Here is a 16,181-nt window from a genome sequence, read left to right on the forward strand (position 1 = left end):
GTCGGCGGACTAGAGAAGGTTCTACATGTGTATATTTATGCAGTTTCTTATGTATATACATATATAGAGAGAGAGAGAGAGAACTGTAAAATCAGATTTTTCATATATATATGACTTAAAGACTGGATAATTTCTTTATATATGGAATTTTATAAATATAGCTCAAGTACATATATATATATGAGGAAAATGATTGTGAACTTGAAGCTCATATAGCTTATATGAGCTTGAGGGCCCAAACACATGTGGGCCCACATTGTTAGGATGATCCAAAGCATTCATTTGAAAGGCCCTTACATAGATAGGGTGTGTACAAAAAATCAGCTCCATAGGATCATCCTAACCCATCCAAAAGTGAAGGGCAAAATGGACACACACCGTTTGCCACAAATCTGCCCATTTTTGCCCTCTGCTTTTGGAGGGGTTGGGATGATCCAATGGAGCTGATTTTTGGTACACACCCTATCTATGATGGGGCCTTGCAAATGAATGGTTTGGATCACCACAAAAAATGTGGGACCCATGTGTTTGGGCCTCAAACTCATATAAGCTATATGAGCTTCAAGCTCACAATCATTTTCCTATATATATATATATATATATATATATATATATATATATATATATATATATATATATATATATATATATATATATATATCTGTGTGTGTGTGTGTGTGTGTGTAAAATTCATAAATGAAATCTTGTATCTGTGATTTGGATCAAATTAATGAGAGGGTGTATAGCCTCATCGATTTAGTGAATTTATGTATATACGCCCACTCTCAAATTCTTGTAGTGACATTGTATATGTGCAATGACTCAGCAAACCCTTTGATTTTGATATAAGGGTGAGTCTTGTACATATACAATCACTCACAGATCCTTTGATGTTAATATGGAAGCGAATTTTCTTGTATAAATATATATATATATATATATATATATATATATATATATATAAATACAATATATATGCAATACCTTTCAAATATATATACATACACACATAATAACTCACAGACAGTTTGATTTCAATGAATGTGAGTTTCGTATATATGATTTTAATTAATGTGAGTTTCGTATGTATACAAAAACTCACAGACCGTTTGATTTCAATAAATAAGTGAGTTTCATATATGTAAATTAACTCATAGATCTTTTGATTTTAATGAATAGTTGAGTTTCGTATACATACAATAACTCACAGATCTTGTGACTTATGTTACAAAGCAAAGTTTAGTGTATATATATCGAACTCATGGATTTAGATCACTTTGATATATTTTCCGAAAGTCTTGTACATCTAAGAATCATATGGTTTCAAATGATTTCCCTATGATAATAAATTTTAAGCACACTTTCAAGTGAGAATCATATGGTTTCAAATGATTTCCTTATGATAATAAATTTTAAGCATACTGTCAAGTAAATATGATATGGTTTCGAATGATTTCCCTATGATAATGAATTTTAAGCGTATTGTTAATTAAGAATTATATGGTTTCAAATGATTTCCCTATGATTCATGAGTTAATGGGGTACTGTTAAGTAAACCATGTAATTCCAAATGGTTTTTCTATGCTAAGTGATCCCTTGATGTAAGAATTCATACAAATCTCATCACAAATAGGGATGCATAACCTAAATAATTTTGAGTGATGATGGACATCCTTATAACTTAATAACAATACTAAAGTAACTCTGAATTTAATACCAAAGAAATAGGAAAAGACTTCGGATGCTACGTGGCCTCATTTCAGGTCGATCACTCTCAGCCATCCTCTTAGCCAAAGCCTCTCCGTTTCACATCTTCACAGGTTTGAAAAGGCAGGTGACAGCTAAACCTAAACTTCGTATGGTTTTCAATGAGGGAAGTAAATGCAATAATGTAGTTTGTTGAAGGATAACATGATATATGCTTAGACCTGATAAGATGTTACACCACACTTACTTGTTGTACTTGTAGCATGCAATAAAACTGGAAAACTGTTAATTATTTGACATGGATGTAATGGCATAGCTCTCATGTGATAGTAGATTCTATTGCATAAAAAGAAATTGTTATTATGCCATTGATTCAAAAGGAAAAAAGGAACCATTACATGAACACTGTTAATGGGGTGGGTGATGGGAGGCCAACAAGCTAATCCTCGGATATTTAGACGTCAAGGGTGATAAGCGCTGATGCGGAATCCTCTGGGGACTAAAAGTCCCAAGGCAATAGGATCTGCCGTAACAAGCCCTCACGGAACCGACCGTGCAGGCAAAGGTAACAGGCTATGGGAGCCGGAGTACCTTGGGTAGTCATCCCATACTTCATGCATATTACACACAGTTTAGCTATTCTCCTTATTACTCATATTTCTATTATTCCAATTATCCTCTTGAGTTTTATTCCTGCCCATTCTAGTTTGTAATTTTATTCAGAAGACTATGTTACATTTTACTCTTTTATTGATCTCTATACTTGTTTTGGTAGCTGAATGATTCTGCTAGATCGTTGTATCTAATGTTGCTATATATATCTCAGGTTTCACGATAGTGGATGACGAAACTAATGCCGTTGGGAAAAAAAGGGTGTGTGCAAAGAGTCCGGTTCGGTCTTGTGGCATTGACGAAATCCCTGTCTTAGTGTTCTTTTATTTTGTTAAACTCTCTTAACTATTGTTGGTGTTTTAAACGGATGGATATGAATTCAAATCAACATATTTTGAGTCCTTGTTATATCTAATTTCAAGAAAAATATATTTAGTATTTTTCAATTGAAACTTATCTTGTTTCTTTTGTAGTAGCGATTCGGATTTTGGGATTTAAGAAAACAAAAAATTGCCCCAAAAAAAAATCTGGGTCGTTACAGTGTGGTAGGATTAGACAAAGGTTTGAATGGATAGTTAGGGTCAGGGTTGAAAACCCATCGAAAGGAGAAAAAAATAGGTTAGGATTAAGCAGCAAAGGTTGAGGTTTATAGGTTGGTTGAGGGTCAGGGTTTTGGTACCTTAATCGCAATCTTCAATCTTCTTCAAGCTTCAACGCGATCAAAGCTCTGATACCATGTTGATCTACATTGAAGAGAAGAAGAGAAGAATTGGATGAATGTGTGAATGAGAGAGTTCAAGAGAAAGCTCTTGCACGCACATCTATATACTATATAGCAGAAGAGAAAAGAAGAGAATTTTTTGAAAATTCTATGAGAATTACTCATCACTTTTTTTGACTTTTTTTAACAAATGCACCCATTCAACCCACATATTTTCAATCCTACCCCCTCCTTTATGCTTTTTAACAAAGGCACCCATTAAAGCCACATAATTTCAATCTTACCCCCTCCTTTATGGTTTTTTAATAAAAAATCTAAAGGGTGATCTTAACAATCCGATTTAAGAGGAATGATGGAAACCTCTATAGATTGGAGGGCTAGGCACAACCTATTTATGTTGTGTTCCATCACATGGACGGTTTGGATCAACCTATGACGTGGTCCGTACAGTTCTTTGTCGGCCCGTGCATCGCACGGCGTTTTTTACTAGTTAATATATATAAATATATATATATATATATAAGTGAAAAAATTAGAAAGACATAAATACCCGTAGGAAGGGAGATGCGCATAACTCAACACTTACCATTCAAAAAGAAATGGTATGTTATCGAATAATTTTTTAGATCTATATTTAAAACGTATAATAATTAGTCCACTTCACCAACCCAGAAAATTTCATGAAACCTATATCCTTTACATAATAATACTTTTGTTAGCCTTACACTTTGGAGATGTCCTCCTGAAACTTTCTAGGGCATTACAATCCCTTATTTGCCCTGATTCCATTACTTTTCTATGCAACTGTTTATCCAGTACCAACTCTCTATTGAGACTTATCTTTATCATAAATATGGTTTATTGTTTTGACTTCCATCCTACATCAATCTGGTATCAAATCTAGAAGAAAAGTGATTACTTGGCATTCATCCTCAGTCAATATGTTTTCAGTCAGTATGTTTTCTCGGCTTTCATTAATAAATTCGTAGTTGTTCCAAAAAAAAAAGACTTCACATTAGTGTGAGCATATTTCGATATTGAATTAGGAATCTCTTTTTTTTCACTTGCAGTAATAGTTGCCCAGTTGTTAAGCAACTATCAAACATGGGTATCATGGTCACCACCAAAGAAAGGTATCAAAGTCAACTAGCAAATCGCACCCATAGGTTAAATCCCAAATGGTGCTTGTTTACACATACACGACAACGACAAAATCGAAGTCTTAAAAGTTGTTTGAACATGGGAACCTTCTATTCTATTTCAAAGATATCAAGCTAAGAATAGGATAGAAAGGTTTTTTTTCACTCAACTTGGAAGGATGGTTTGTTGTTATTGTCCAAAAAATAGGTTTTAAAACACATTGAAAGTTCTATAGTCAGCGGAATAGTTAAGACTTCAGACAAGGTGAGAAATTTGACAATTCAAGGGTGCTTCATAGATATTATAAGTGTTGAGGCATCGACAACAATCCATGTTAAATTCAATGAAACTATGAGTATTTATGGTGTCTTTGCAATAAGAATATTTACAAAATTACTAATCCATATATACGTGTGTGTGTGTGTGTGTGTGTTTGTGTGTGTGTGTGTGTGTGTGTGTGTGATAAATAAAAATAAAAAGATGTTTGATTTATAGCAAATGGCATAAAGAGTTTGAGAAAAAAAAACATGGAAATATGAGTCGAGTCAATGAATGGAAACATAGAGATTTTATATAATGTGCAGCCGTATAAACCCATTTTTTTTTAGTACAATAAGACCGAGTCAATGAATGGAAACATAGAGATTTTATATAATGTGCGGCCGTATAAAGTATAAACCCATTTTTTTTGGTACAATAAGACCCAGGCAGTAGGATTATCCAATCCGTCCATTTGTTGGGTAGGTTGTGCCCCCAAAAATCATTTCCATATTATGATCCTAACCCTCCACTCTATAGAGGGCTGCACATTCTGGAAAGTTTTATCGAGCGGAATGTTAGAATGACCATCCTATGGATATGAATTTTGGGCATAACCTATTTACATCGTGGCCCAACAAATGAACGATTTGGATTGTCCTATGGAGGGGGCCGTACCGTACTTTTTGAAAAATACAGGTTTTTACAGCCACACATCATATAAAATAAATCTCTAGAAACAAATACCATGGATAGATCCTTAAATAAAAAGATGTGAAGTCCTAGATAGTTGTGGATTTTGACTACAAAACAAGTTGTTGGCTGTAAAATCGAATTTGGACTCAAATGGATGAAAAATACACAGAGACATGTCAAATCGATTCGAGTCCAAATTCAATATTAGACTGCAAACCAAACCCTCAACTTAGCTAAGAATGGGTTTTGGACTTAAAAAATCGAGAAAGAATGACAAACAAAATAGGTTTGATTTTTAGAGAGTGTACCTTTGGAGGAGTTGAGGAGGGAGAGACGAGCAAAACGCATGATTGAGGGCGAGAAAGAGAGGCTTGTGAGAGCGCTAAATTTCAAGGACTTCACGGGGGGCGAGAGTGACAGGGGAGGAAGAGGAAGACCGCCACGAATCGCCATCTTTCATGCTGCTGCTGCTCTTGCTTCCGTCAAAGGGCCTACCCTAAACCCACCACATTTCCTTTTTAGGAGTAAACTTCTTGAGGATGAGATTTGTTTATAGATTTTATAGTATTTATTAGGTTTGGTGGTGGATCTCATCCACGTGAAGACACCGTACAGTCAAAATACTAAATTTTTTGGGCGATGATATTGTCACTCCCCCCTGCATTACATATGCGCCCCCTATGACGTGAACAGTGGCAACTTTAACACTTTTTTATGTCAAATCATGTCAAAAGGGGGCGCATACTTAATGCAGGGGGAGTGAAAATATCACCTTTCCTATTTTATTTTTTATTTTTATTTTTAGAATTGATTAGGTTTGGTAGGTCTACTATTAACCAGATCTACATACAGTCAAAATACTTTTGACCCACATCTAACCCCCCGGCCCCAAAAATTTTGATAAGCCCACAAAATGCGTGTAACAACCATAAGATTATCTAGAAATCAGCCCATTCAATTTTGCCTAAATAAATGGCCGAGATTATTTCAACAGAAAAACAAAGCTCTATTTTTCTACTCCATGTGATGGTCCAAACCGTCCATTTCTTGGGCCACAAATGTGATCCCTGTCTTAGTGTTCTTTTATTTTGTTAAACTCTCTTAACAATTGTTGGTGTTTTAAAAGGATGGATATGATTTCAAATCAACATTTTTTGAGTCCTTGTTATAATCTACTTTCAAGAAAATATATTTAGTATTTTTCAATTGAGACTTACCGTGTTTCTCTTGTAGTAGCGATTCGGATTTTGGGATCTAAAAAACAAAAAATTGCCCCAAAAAAAACCCGGACTGTTACAGTGTGGTAGGATTTGACAAAGGTTTGAATGGATAGTTAGGGCCGATTGAAAACCTAACAAAAGAAGAAGAAAATAGGGTTAGGGTTAAGCAGTATAGGTCAGGGTTTATAGGTTGGTTGACGGTTAGGGTTTTTGTACCTTTTTTCAGAAACGGCAAAAATAAATATATATTAAAGAAAGAACCGAGATGGTCCTTAAGGATTACAAGCAGAAAAAACAGACAAAAAATTCAAGGCGGAAGATGAGGGTTTTGGTACCTTAATCGCAATCTTCAATCTTCTTCAAGCTTCAACGAGATCAAAGCTCGGATATCATGTCAATCTACATTGAAGAGAAGAGAAGAATTGGATGAATGTGTGAATGAGAGAGTTCAAGAGAAAACTTCTGCACGCACATTAATATATATATATATAGAGGAAACTATTGGTGCGCTTAAGCTCACCAAACTTATATCACATGGGGGCCCACTTTGTTAGGATGATCCAAAGCATTCATTTGAAAGTCCCTTACATAGATGGGGGGTGTACCAAAAATCAGCTCCATAGGATCATCCTAACCCCTCCATTTGTGGAGGACAAAAATGGACAGACACAAATATGCCCCATTTTTGTCCTCCACAAATGGAGGGGTTAGGATGATCCTATGGAGCTGATTTTTGGTACACCCCCTATCTATGATAAGGCCTTGCAAATGAATGGTTTGGATCACCTGCCAAAATGTGGGACCCATGTGATTGGGGAGCTTAAGCGCACCATAAGTTTGGTGCGCTTAAGCTCACCAACAGTTTCCTCATATATATATATATATATATATATATATATATATATATGAGGAAAAGGATTGTACGCTCGAGTGTACCTAACCTTAGGTACGCTCGAGTGCCAAATCACATTGGTCCCACATTTTTGTGGTCATCTAAACCATTCATTTGCAAGGCCCCATCATAGATAGGGTGTGTACCAAAAATCAGCTCCATTGAATCATCCTAACCCCTCCAAAACTGGAAGGCAAAATGGCAGATTTGTGGACAAACACTGTCTGTCCATTTTGGCCTCCACAAATGGATGGGTTAGGATGATCCTATGGAGCTGATTTTTGGTACGCACCCTATCTATGAGGGGGCCTTGCAAATGAATGGTTTAGATGACCACAAAAAATGTGGGACCCATGTGATTTGGCACTCGAACGTACCTAAGGTTAGGTACACTACCATTCAAAAAGAAATGATATGTTATCGAATAATTTTTTAGATCTATATTTAAAACGTATAATAATTAGTCCACTTCATCAACCCAGTAAATTTCATGAAACATATATCCTGTACATAATAAAACTTTTGTTAGCCTTACACTTTAGAGATGTCCTCCTGAAACTTTCTAAGGCATTACAATCCCTTATTTGCCCTGATTCCGTTACTTTTCTATGCAACTGTTTATCCAGTACCAACTCTCTATTGAGACTTATCTTTATCATAGATATGGTTTATTGTTTTGATTTCAATCCTACATCAATCTGGTATCAAATCTAGAAGAAAATGATTACTTGGCATTCATCCTCAGTCAATATGTTTTCTCGGCTTTCATTAATAAATTCGTAGTTGTTCCAAAAAAAAAAGACTTCACATTAGTGTGAGCATATTTCGATATTGATTTAGGAATCTCTTTTTTTTTCACTTGCAGCTATAGTTGCCCAGTTGTTAAGCAACTATCAAACATGGGTATCATGGTCACCAACAAAGAAAGGTATCAAAGTCAACTAGCAAATCGCACCCATAGGTTAAATCCCAAATGGTGCTTGTTTACACATACACGACAACGATAGAATGGAAGTCTTAAAAGCTGCTTGAACATGGGAACCTTCTATTCTATTTCAAAGATATCAAGCTAAGAATAGGAAAGAAAGTTTTCTTTTTTCCCTCAACTTGGAAGGATGGTTTGTTGTTATTGTCCAAAAAAATAGATTTTAAAACACATTGAAAGCTCTATAGTCAGCAGAATAGTAAAGACTTCAAACAAGGTGAAACCTTTTACAAGAAATTTGACAATTCAAGGGTGCTTCGTAGATATAATAAGTGTTGAGGCATCGACAACAATCCATGTTAAATTCAATGAAACTATGAGTATTTATGGTGTCTTTGCAATAAGAATATTTACAAAATTACTAATCCAGATAGACGTGCGCATGTGTGTGTGTCTGTGTGATAAATAAAAATAAAAAGATGTTCGATTATAGCAAATGGCATAAAGAGTTTGAGAAAAAAAACACGGAAATATGAATTGAGTCAATGAATGGAAACATAGAGATTTTATATAATGTGCGGCCGTATAAACCCTTTTTTTTTAGTACAATAAGACCGAGTCAATGAATGGAAACATAGAGATTTTATATAATGTGCGGCAGTATAAACCCATTTTTTTAGTACAATAAGACCCAGGCAGTAGGATGATCCAATCCGTCTTTTCAAGAGGGATTACCTTATGATTATGTTACTTTGAACTAACGAAATGATTGTCGAAAGCTACTAGTGCATTGGAATTACCTAGATCGATGTAAAGGACATCCATTTGCAATGTGTGTGAAGATCATAGATGACGATCACCCATTAGTAATGCTGATCATTATAAACGACAAGATCGAGTATTTTCAAGAGGGAGAGTATGATGGAGGTAACATCCCTAACCACTTCAATTTTTTGGACGTCAATATCAATTTTAATGCCATAATCAATCCCGGGTGACAATATCTCTATTGAACCTCATTTTTTTAGGTGACGATATCAATAGTGGACAGGTTTCATCAAGCACTTACGACATAAGGTAATGTCACTTAAGTGCAGGATGCGCCACAAACAGTTTCCTCGCTTCCATAGGAGTCCCATTTGTAGGAAAAGTTATTAGATGAGTAGTAGTAGGATTATTGAAGAGTTGTTGTAATGGTAGAATAAAATTATTAAATTTAGAAAATTGAGTAAGTCTTTGGACACTTGTCATGATCCTGTTGGTAGAGATTAAGAGATTAAGTTGCTTGTAGTATAAGTCTTTATAAAGGGTTATTTAGAATAGGAGTCTTATTATAAGTAATCTTATGGTGTAGGAGTTGTTTTGCAACATGGATTAGGAGTCCTTGTTCAACTTCTGTATGGCTTGAATGGATAGTTAGGGTCGGTTGAAAACCCAACAAAAGAAGAAAAAAATAGGGATAGGGTTAAGCAGCAAAGGTTAGGGTTTATAGGTTGGTTGAGGGTTAGGGTTTTGGTACCTTTTTTTCTGAAAAGGCAAAAATAAATATATATTAAAGAAAGAACCGAGATGGTCCTTAAGGATTACAAGCAGAAAAAACAGACAAAAAACTCAAGGCAGAAGATGAGGGTTTGGTACCTTAATCACAATCTTCAATCTTCTTCAAGCTTCAACGAGATCAAAGCTCGGATATCATGTCAATCTACATGGAAGAGAAGAAGAGAAGAATTGGATGAATGTGTGCATGAGAGAGTTCAAGAGAAAACTCCTGCACGCACATTAATATATATATATAAGTTAAAAAGTTGGAAAGACATAAATACCACTACGAAGGGAGATGTGCATAACTCAACACTTACCATTCAAAAAGAAATGGTATGTTATCGAATAACTTTTTAGATCTATATTTAAAACGTATAATAATTAGTCCACTTCACCAACCGAGTAAATTTCATGAAACCTATATCCTTTACATTATAATACTTTTGTTAGCCTTACACTTTGGAGATGTCCTCCTGAAACTTTCTAAGGCATTGTAATCCCTTATTTGCCCTGATTCCGTTACTTTTCTATGCAACTGTTTATCCAGTACCAGATCTCTATTGAGAGTTGAGACTGATCTTTATCATAAATATGGTTTATTGTTTTGATTTCCATCCTACATCAATCTGGTATCAAATCTAGAAGAAAAGTGATTACTTGGCATTCATCCTCAGTCAATATGTTTTCTCGGCTTTCATTAATAAATTCGTAGTTGTTCCAAAAAAAAAAGGCTTTACATTAGTGTGAGCATATTTCGATATTGATTTAGGAATCTCTTTTTTTCACTTGCAGCTATAGTAGCCCAGTTGTTAAGCAACTATCAAACATGGGTATCATGGTCACCAACAACGAAAGGTATCAAAGTCAACTAGCAAATTGCACCCATAGGTTAAATCCCAAATGGTGCTTGTTTACACATACACGACAACGACAGAATGGAAGTCTTAAAAGCTGTTTGAACATGGGAACCTTCTATTCTATTTCAAAGATATCAAGCTAAGAATAGGAAAGAAAGTTTTTTTTTTCCCTCAACTTGGAAGGATGGTTTGTTGTTATTGTCCAAAAAATAGATTTTAAAACACATTGAAAGTTCTATAGTCAGCAGAATAGTTAAGACTTCAGACAAGGTGAGAAATTTGACAATTCAAGGGTGCTTCATAGATATAATAAGTGTTGAGGCATCGACAACAATCCATGTTAAATTCAATGAAACTATGAGTATTTATGGTGTCTTTGCAATAAGAATATTTACAAAATTACTAATCCATATATACGTGTGTGTGTGTGTGCGTGTGATAAATAAAAATAAAAAGATGTTCGATTTATAGCAAATGGCATAAAGAGTTTGAGAAAAAAAACACAAAAATATGAGTCGAGTCAATGAATGGAAACATAGAGATTTTATATAATGTGCGGCCGTATAAACCCATTTTTTTTTAGTACAATAAAACCGAGTCAATGAATGGAAACATAGAGATTTTATATAATGTGCGGCCGTATAAACCCATTTTTTTTTAGTACAATAAGACCCAGGCAGTTGGATGATCCAATCCGTCCATTTGTTGGATAGGTTGTGCCCCCAAAAATCATTTCCATATTATGATCCTAACCCTCCACTCTATAGAGGGCTGCACATTCTGGAAAGTTTTATCGAGCGGAGTGTTAGAATGACCATCCTATGGATATGAATTTTGGGCATAACCTATTTACATGGTGGCCCAACAAATGAAAATTTGGATCGTCCTATGGAGGGGGCCGTACTGTACTTTTTGAAAAAATACAGGTTTATACAGCCACACATCATATAAAATAAATCTCTAGAAACAAATACCATCGATAGATCCTTAAATAAAAAGATGTGAAGTCCCAGATAGTTGTGGATTTTGACTTAAAAACAAGTTGTTGGCTGTAAAATCTAAGAATCATACGGTTTCAAATGATTTCCCTACGATAACAAATTTTAAGCATACTTTCAAGTGAGAATCATATGGTTTCAAATGATTTCTTTATGATAATAAATTTTAAGCATACTGTCAAGTGAGAATCATATGGTTTCGAATGATTTCCCTATGATAATGAATTTTAAGCGTATTGTTAATTAAGAATTATATGGTTTCAAATGATTTCTCTGTGATTCATGAGTTGAGGGGGTAACGTTAAGTAAACCATATAATTCCAAATGGTTTTTCTATGCTAAGTGATCCTTTGATGTAAGAATTCATACAAATCTCATCACAAATAGGGATGCATAACCTAAATAATTTCGAGTGACCATGGACATCCTCATAACTTAATAACAATCCAAAGTAACTCTGAAGTTAATACCAAAGAAATGGGAAAAGACTTCAGATGCTGCGTGGCCTCATTTCAGGTCGCTTCCTCTCAACCATCCTCTCAGCCAGAGCCTCTCCGTTTCACATCTTCACAGGTTTGTAAAGGCAGGTGACAGCTAAACCTAAACTTCATATGGTTTTCAATGAGAGAAGTAAATGCAATAATGTAGCTTGTTGAATGATAACATGATATATGCTTTGATGTGATAAGATGTTACACCACACTTGTTGTACTTGTAACATGCAATAAAACTGGAAAACTGTTAATTCTTTGACAGGGATGTAATGGCATAGTTGTCATGTGATAGTAGATTCTATTGCATAGAAAGAAATTGTTATTATGCCAATGATTCAAAAGGAAAAAATGAACCATTACATGAACACTGTTAATGGGGTGGGTGATGGGAGGCCAACGAGCTGATCCTCGGATATTTAGACGTCAAGGGTGATAAGCGCTAACCCTTGTCGATGCGGAATCCTTTGGAGACAAAGTCCTGAGGCGGTAGGATCTGCCGTAACAAGCCCTCACGGAGCCGACTGTGCGGGCAAAGGTAACAGGCTATGGGAGCCGGAGTACCTTGGCTAGTCATCCCATACTTCATGCATATTACACATTGTTTAGTTATTCTCCTTATTACTCATATTTCTATTATTCCAATTATCCTCTTGAGTTTTATTCCTGCCTATTCTAGTTTGTAATTTTATTCAGTAGACTATGTTACTCTTTACTTTTTTATTGATCTCTATACTTGTTTGGGTAACTGAATCATTCTGCTAGATCGTTGTATCTAATATTGCTATATATCTCAGGTTTTGCAATAGTGGATGACGAAACTAATGCCGTTGGGAAAAAAGGGTGTGCGCAAAGAGTTTGATTCGGTCTTGTGGCATAGATGAAATCCCTGTCTTAGTGTTCTTTTATTTTGTTAAACTCTCTTAACTATTGTTGGTGTTTTAAAAGGATGGATTTCAAATCAACATTTTTTTGAGTCCTTGTTATAATCTACTTTCAAGAAAATATATTTAGTATTTTTCAATTGAAACTTACCGTGTTTCTCTTGTAGTAGCGATTCGGATTTTGGGATCTAAAAAAACAAAAAATTGCCCCAAAAAAAATCCAGGCCGTTACAGTGTGATAGGATTAGACAAAGGTTTGAATGGATAGTTAGGGTCATTTTAAAACCCAACAAAAGAAGAAAATAGGGTTAGGGTTAAGCAGCAAAGGTCAGGGTTTATAGGTTGGTTGAGGGTTAGGGTTTTGGTACCTTTTTTTTCTGAAACGGCAAAAATAAATATATATTAAAGAAAGAACCGAGATGGTCCTTAAGGTTACAAGCAGAAAAAACAGACAAAAAATTCAAGGCGGAAGATGAGGGTTTTGGTACCTTAATCCCAATCTTCAATCTTCTTCAAGCTTCAACGAGATCAAAGCTCAGATATCATGTCAATCTACATTGAAGAGAAGAAGAGAAGAATTGGATGAATGTGTGAATGGGAGAGTTCAAGAGAAAATTCCTGCACGCACATTAATATATATATATATATATATATATATATATATATATAAGTGAAAAAATTGGAAAGACATAAATACCACTAGGAAGGGAGATGTGCATAACTCAACACTTACCGTTCAAAATGAAATGGTATGTTATCGAATAATTTTTTAGATCTATATTTAAAACGTATAATAATTAGTCCACTTCACCAACCCAGTAAATTTTATGAAACCTATATCCTTTACATAATAATACTTTTGTTAGCCTTACACTTTGGAGATGTCCTCCTGAAACTTTCTAAGGCATTACAATCCCTTATTTGCCCTGATTCCGTTACTTTTCTATGCAACTGTTTATCCAGTACCAACTCTCTATTCAGACTTATCTTTATCACAAATATGGTTTATTGTTTTGACTTCCATCCTACATCAATCTGGTATCAAATCTAGAAGAAAAGTGATTACTTGGCATTCATCCTCAGTCAATATGTTTGCTCGGCTTTCATTAATAAATTCGTAGTCGTTCCAAAAAAAAAAGACTTCACATTAGTGTGAGCATATTTCGATATTGATTTAGGAATCTCTTTTTTTCACTTGCAGCTATAGTTGCCCAGTTGTTAAGCAACTATCAAACATGGGTATCATGGTCACCAACAAAGAAAGGTATCCCAAATCGCACCCATAGGTTAAATCCCAAATGGTGCTTGTTTACACATACACAACAACGACAGAATGGAAGTCTTAAAAGCTGTTTGAACATGGGAACCTTCTATCCTATTTCAAAGATATCAAGCTAAGAATAGGAAAGAAAGTTTTTTTTTTCCTCAACTTGGAAGGATGGTTTGTTGTTATTGTCCAAAAAATAGATTTTAAAACACCGTGAAAGGTCTATAGTCAGCAGAATAGTTAAGACTTCAGACAAGGTGAGAAATTTGACAATTCAAGAGTGCTTCATAGAGATAACAAGTGTTGAGGCATAACCTATTTACATCGTGGCCCAACAAATGAACGATTTGGATCGTCCTATGGAGGGGGCCGTACCGTACTTTTTGAAAAATACAGGTTTTTACAGCCACACATCATATAAAATAAATCTCTAGAAACAAAAACCATCGATAGATCCTTAAATAAAAAGATGTGACGTCCCAGATAGTTGTGGATTTTGACTACAAAACAAGTTGTTGGCTGTAAAATCGAATTTGGACTCAAAATGGATGAAAAATACACAGAGACATGTCAAATCGATTCGAGTCCAAATTCAATATTAGACTGCAAACCAAACCGTCAACTTAGCTAAGAATGGGTTTTGGACTTAAAAAATCGAAAAAGAGAAGAGGAGCAAAGAATTACAAACAAAATAGGTTTGATTTTTAGAGAGAGTGTACCTTTGGAGGAGTTGAGGAGGGAGAGACGAGCAAAACGAATGATTGAGGGCGAGAAAGAGAGGCTTGTGAGAGCGCTAAATTTCAAGGACTTCACGGAGGGCGAGAGTGACAGGGGAGGAAGTGGAAGACCGCCACGGATCGCCATTTTTCAAAGACAATGAAGGGCTGCTGCCCCTAAACCCCAGAACATTTCCTTTTTAGGAGACTCAACTTCTCGAGGACGAGATTTTTTTTATAGAATTTATAGTAGGGAGCTGATATTTCCGCTCCCCTTTTAGACTACTGATCCGCTCCAAGTTACTATTTCACCCAAGTGAACACCTTGTGGCATGTTCTATTATCTTCACATGCCAAATTTGCCGCTAATTGCTTTAAGCAACGTCAAAAGCCACAAAAACACGCTGATGCCAAATTTGCCCCTGTTATCTTAGCAATTACTGCATCATACCCGAGATTATACATAATAAGCACTTCCCTCAATAGGTATTTGGTTAATCTAAGCCGTTCATTTGTTGGTCCCACCGAAGGATAGGATCATCCTATGGAAACGATTTTTGGAGCATAACCTATTTAGGCTATGGCCCATCTAATGGACGGTTTGGATCATCCTATGGTGTGGGCCATACCATTCTTTTAATAAAGTGAGAGTGCCCTCGTAAGAAAACAGTAGTTTTGATAACATTTCCTTCTTCTTTTTTTATATGAATATCATCCTTGGTGCGCAAAAGATGCGCACAGAAAAAAAAGTAATCATTACACAAAAAAAAAGTAAAGTAGCGAAGTTATAAAGTTTTAAATGAAAAATTACCAACAAAAGGTAGAAAGTTATGACAATTACGAAAAAAATTCCAACAAAAGGTAGAAAACTATAACAATTACGGAAAAAATTAATTTCTCACGAAAATTACAATCCCCTATTTTTCTCAAAAAAACACAACCAAACAGAGCATAACCGTTTAATACACACTGCCCTCGATACGTGTTTATGGCTTTTGACGTTGACCATCTGCTTAAAGCAATCAGGGGCAAATTTGGCATGTGAAGATAACAGAACATGCCACAAGGGTGTTCTTGTCATTTACTAGGGTGAAAAATAAACTTGGAGCGGATTAGTCTAAAAGGGAAGCGGAAATATCAGCTCCCTTTATAGTATTTATTAGGTTTGGTGGTGGATCTCGTCCACGTGAAGACACCGTACAGTCAAAATACTAAATTATTTTGGGCGATGATATTTTCACTCCCCCTGCATATA

The 16,181-nt window shown here is 35.3% G+C and overlaps 1 protein-coding gene across 15 annotated transcripts in view; it reads right to left on the bottom strand.

Annotated features, from left to right (window-relative positions):
- Nucleotides 1–15,197, bottom strand: part of LOC143853964 (putative F-box protein At5g55150) — a 68,318-nt gene extending 53,121 nt beyond the window's left edge. For 3 of the 15 annotated variants that reach the window (XR_013237517.1, XR_013237524.1, XR_013237512.1), the window contains exon 1: nt 5,443–5,685. Coding sequence is in view for 9 of the 15 variants with exons in the window: in XM_077363966.1 (XP_077220081.1) it covers nt 5,443–5,587 (145 nt within the window). In the remaining 6 variants the exon portion in view is untranslated. Of the gene's footprint in view, nt 1–2,998; nt 3,063–5,442; nt 5,686–6,351; nt 6,486–6,689; nt 6,754–9,809; nt 9,959–13,431; nt 13,496–14,929 lie in introns of those variants that run through there. The other 12 variants (XM_077363966.1, XM_077364183.1, XM_077364033.1 and 9 more) reach the window with 12 other exon arrangements.
- Between the last annotated feature and the right edge of the window lie 984 nt (nt 15,198–16,181).

This window comes from Tasmannia lanceolata, unplaced genomic scaffold (assembly GCF_043159265.1).
Source record: "Tasmannia lanceolata isolate RefF3 unplaced genomic scaffold, GAP_Taslan_0.1 ptg000002l, whole genome shotgun sequence".
In the NCBI taxonomy this organism is placed as follows: Eukaryota; Viridiplantae; Streptophyta; class Magnoliopsida; order Canellales; family Winteraceae; genus Tasmannia; species Tasmannia lanceolata.